Source organism: Pinus tabuliformis, chromosome 3_1 (assembly GCF_031772625.1).
Source record: "Pinus tabuliformis cultivar Carrire ecotype Pingquan chromosome 3_1, CPIR1, whole genome shotgun sequence".
NCBI classification, from domain to species: Eukaryota; Viridiplantae; Streptophyta; class Pinopsida; order Pinales; family Pinaceae; genus Pinus; species Pinus tabuliformis.
In genome coordinates this window covers 704222992-704227357 of record NC_142301.1, presented here as the reverse complement: position 1 = coordinate 704227357, position 4366 = coordinate 704222992, and the positions used below count along the sequence as shown (strand labels likewise).

Below are 4366 nucleotides of genomic sequence, written 5' to 3'. Positions count from 1 at the left end.
AAAAAATTGCCTGTGGGCTAAATTTTTAATTCAAACAGATTCAATAAAACTTTATGATAAAACTTATTAATTCATAACTCCTGTGGGTAGGTTATGAAATTTTATCCTAATTAATTACATAAATATAATAAAGATTCCTGTGGGATAAAATTTATTATATTCAGTGTAATTAATTACAATTTAATGTCTAAATAATCTTCATGTGATCTAACCAATATATAATTTTATTTAATTAAAGATGCTGTGGCTATTCTCTAATTAATTAAAATTATATGGATCACTTAGACATTAGTTTTGTTGCATAAACAAAACTTAATCAGAGAAGAAAAATAATGTTTACTGAAAGGAGTAAGTCAAAATGACATTTTAATAAACTCCATATAACTGTAATAATTCTCCAGCAAAATCAAAATTAAGGTTAAAGCAGTCAGCATTACCGAAAATGACTACAAATTGCATTGCAAGGCTATTGAGTTCAAAATAGAGATTCTCACAATTTAGAGTTATTTTCTTTAAGTAATACTTCAAAGGTCATCCCTATATTCATTTCCCCTAATATTTTATAAAATGAATACAAAAACCTCATATTTAAACTCCAGCCTCCACAATTAAAATAATTTATACCCATAAGAATTCAATTACTCAATAGCATTAATACATCTATCTGATATATCAGTTGAGACAACTTCTGACATACAATACCTACAAGCAATGAAAGCTTTTGATATTTATAACAGAGTATTTTATACTGTAATAGAAAGCTTCGAGTAGCAGAACTAGAATATCCGTGTAGTTTCTTCATAATAGATAACCTTTCAAAAATAAGCTATTTGACTTTCTTGTTCACAATTTCGTTTGTGAACAAGACTGCAATACCGTCATTAATTTACGGGAGCCTCTACACATCATTATGGCTACTTGTGAAGTCCTAATGTTAAAACATTTTATTATTCGACAAAAATAAAAAGCGTATCCTTGAGTGAAATTGTTTCAATGTTTTGGATTATCTTATTTAGCGTTTATTTTATATTGCATTTATATATGCGAAATATACACAATGCAGTATTTTTACCAACAATGAAGATCATATTTCCTTTATTTAAAATCTGTCATTACCATATGCCCATTAACATAGCCATATGATAGTTGAGAAATTATATGTCAAGACGAACAACTGCAAAGTATGTCTCTTTGCAACACTCTTATGAGTCATGACTAATTCCTTCTTTTGTATTTGGGAATTTGAGAAGCTTTGTTCTGACATGCCATTTAACGTATTTTGTCTCCTTAAAGACCCCATCAACAGAAAGATCCAATATCTGATCTTACTGATATGAAGAAAGCTCCAGACCTCGGCTAGTGTTATTCAAAAGCAAAAACTCAAAAATAAAACACAAAGACAGGCATTGAAACAGTACAGATACGGCGTCACAATCGGCATTTACTTTTGAACCTGTAACTTTTAGATGCTGGAAAATTGTTTTGACGCAAATTTCATTTGCCGATTGGTAAAATCTCTTTACGCATTGGCCAAACATGCATATGCACATAATACTTTCTTGACCTTTTCAAGAGATTCAGATGAGTATAATATAGTAAGCTTTATTTTCCTTGAGTGATCAAATGCATGCATATAAACACAATCAAATGCGTATGTCAGAACTAAGGTGCTATGGCCAACTACACACAGGTCATGTATTCGACCCACGGTTTGCGCAAAAAGAAATAAATTATGGAACGAAACGGTGGATCGAAATTCGTTTCTTGGCCAACACACAGCAAGGCAGAGGTAAAAGGGCTCTGATACCAAATGTTAGAAAATTATGACAGCGATTCTGCATGCGGAAAAAATTCAATGAATCGTTGAAACTTAATGCCCAGGGATACGAATTACCTCCAGCCATTGGTGAAACTCTTGATGCAACTTCTTTCTGAAAAACCACGCTCCAGCTGCCCAAGCAAAAAGAAAAGAATGCAGAAAATCTGAAGGCACTTCCAAGCTCTGCTATCTCAGCTAGATGGTGTGAAAAACTGAAGGGGATTGAGATATAAGCTTGGGGACCAAACAGATGAATTTATAGCTAAGCTTCCATCAAGCTTCTGACAGCTATGTGTCAGATGTCCCACAGATCAAGGTAGAGAACTCCAGATAGGTGTAATGGACCACTTCAGGTAGCTCCCAACAATAAATTTATTAACTGCAGTTGATTTCCTTAACTTAAGGAAACTACTGAAATTGGTTTCCATAAGTTAAGGAAAGACTGCAGTTTAAATTCCATAATTGTAGGCAGCAATTTTGCATAAACTAATGGAGCTTAACAAGGAATTGTTCATTCAAATGAATGGGAATCGGCAGTTCGGAGGCTGCCAAATGTCCACAGCCAAGATCATCAATCATGTCCCTATGATCATCTGAGATTGTGTTGGTGTACATGCACTTAGACTAGCTGTGTTGGTGTACATGCACCTAGATTAGCTCCAGTTAACTTATTGCTTGCATGTGGCACATGTACACATTAACATAAGATAAAGCACACTTAGCTTTAGTTAGCTTTAGTTATTGCATGTACAACTAAGCTTAACTTAGTTGCTTTTATGTATTTATTCTAAAACTAATATTATAGAATCAATTTTTATTCTTTTCTCAATTCTTGCTCGCTTCCTTCCTTCTCTTGCAAGCTTGTTTATTGTTTTGCAGATCTAGATCTGTGTATCTCAAAAATCTTACAGATTGAGCTACGACGCACTAGGTACTTGCTTTGATGTCAATCTGCAATTGTGTTTCTTATATTTGGGTGCCTTCTTAGAAGATCAAATTGTTCTGGACACAAGGGAGGTGGTGCATTTCTGGATAGGGGAAGGGCTCCTCGCAAGGAAGAAGTTGCCAGATCAGCTAGGCTATGACGACCCATTCGAGATTGTAAAAATTTATGTCAACATTTTAGCAGATCGTTGTCTGATCGAAACCACCATCAGAGATGCCGATGGGCGCGTTGTCTGCTTCCGGATGCATGACGTCGTGCGAGATCTGGCAATACAAATTGCAGAGGTGGAAGAAAATTGCTACTTCCGTGCAGGCAGGGGTTTGACAGCTTTGATAGAAAATGAGTGCTCGGGACGCACTCGGATTTCCTTGACCGACAACAATTTGAGCTCGCTTCCCAGGTCAATGAGAGTTCAAGAAATGCGCTCCTTGTTGATGGCTCGAAACACAGATTTTAGAGAATTTCCAAGAAAGCTGATCAGAAGGATGACCTCTCTGAAGATTCTTGATTTGAGTGATACGTCCATCCAGTCATTGCCAGAGAGCGTGGGGTGTTTGAAACAGCTCGTATGCCTCAGGTTAGTGGCTCTGCCCATCAAAAAGTTACCCACATCTCTCACCAATCTTCCATGCCTGGAAATCCTGGATCTTGATCGGTCTAGAATTACAGAATTACCAGCTGACCTTCATAAGCTGACATCCTTGAGGTACCTAAACCTTGGCTCCTGTGAATTCTTGCAAAGTCTGCCTTATAAAATTTCTTCGCTTACCTCTTTGCAGTATTTGAACATCCATCGATGTTCCAGCCTATTTACAAAAGGCGCATCCAAAAAATTGGCTTCCATTAACAATTTGCGCAGTCTAAGAAAGCTCAAAATCTTAATCATGCAAAACAACGGAGAAACAATCCATGATGGGACATTGGGGAACATGACAGAAATGGAGTCAATGGAATTGACACTCACAAGGATGGCAAGTCTACCGCGTGACATGATAAACATGCCAAAGTTGAGGGAACTTCGGCTACAGTGCCCTCATTTGGTTAAAATGGACTTCAAGTTTTGTGAGTTTCAAAATTTGAGTCATTTGGCATTGGTCGGGTGTGAAATGTTAGAAGAGCTTCCAAGTCTGAATGAACTAAAAAATCTAAAACAATTGGAGATTAGTAAATGCTTTAATCTAGCGAAGTTTCCCGAAGGATTCGGTGAAATTGAGGCATTTCCAAAGTTAGAGATATTTTCACTAGCTTGGTTAGATAAGTTAGAGGAGTTGCCCCTTGTAAAAGCAGAGACAATGCCTTCCCTTCAAATATTGTCAATTGTAGAATGCAAGGCATTGAAAATGTTACCAGAAAATTATCTCAAACTGAAAAGTCTAAGAAAGATAAGAATATATGGTTGTTTAATAATGCTCCAAAATTTAAAAAAAGTTAGAGAAAATGTACAGATAGAAGTGGTGACAATGTCTACCACAGAAAGAATTTATTAAAAAATATTTACAAGTACATGAGAAGATAGAGGGTTGGCTTTATGGTGAATATTGGTCCAATGAACTTTTCGTTCTGCTAAGAAATCTTATCCATTAAGATATGTATATTCTTCA

General features: G+C 35.9%; 1 protein-coding gene across 1 annotated transcript in view; it reads left to right on the top strand.

Annotated features, from left to right (window-relative positions):
* Window positions 1-3753, top strand: part of LOC149189111 (putative disease resistance protein At1g61300) — a 9992-nt gene extending 6239 nt beyond the window's left edge. The window contains exons 3-4 of the mRNA XM_089410128.1: window positions 2731-3471; window positions 3702-3753. Of these exons, the coding sequence (XP_089266254.1) occupies window positions 2731-3471; window positions 3702-3753 (793 nt within the window). The remainder of the gene's footprint in view (window positions 1-2730; window positions 3472-3701) is intronic.
* Window positions 3754-4366: the final 613 nt, after the last annotated feature.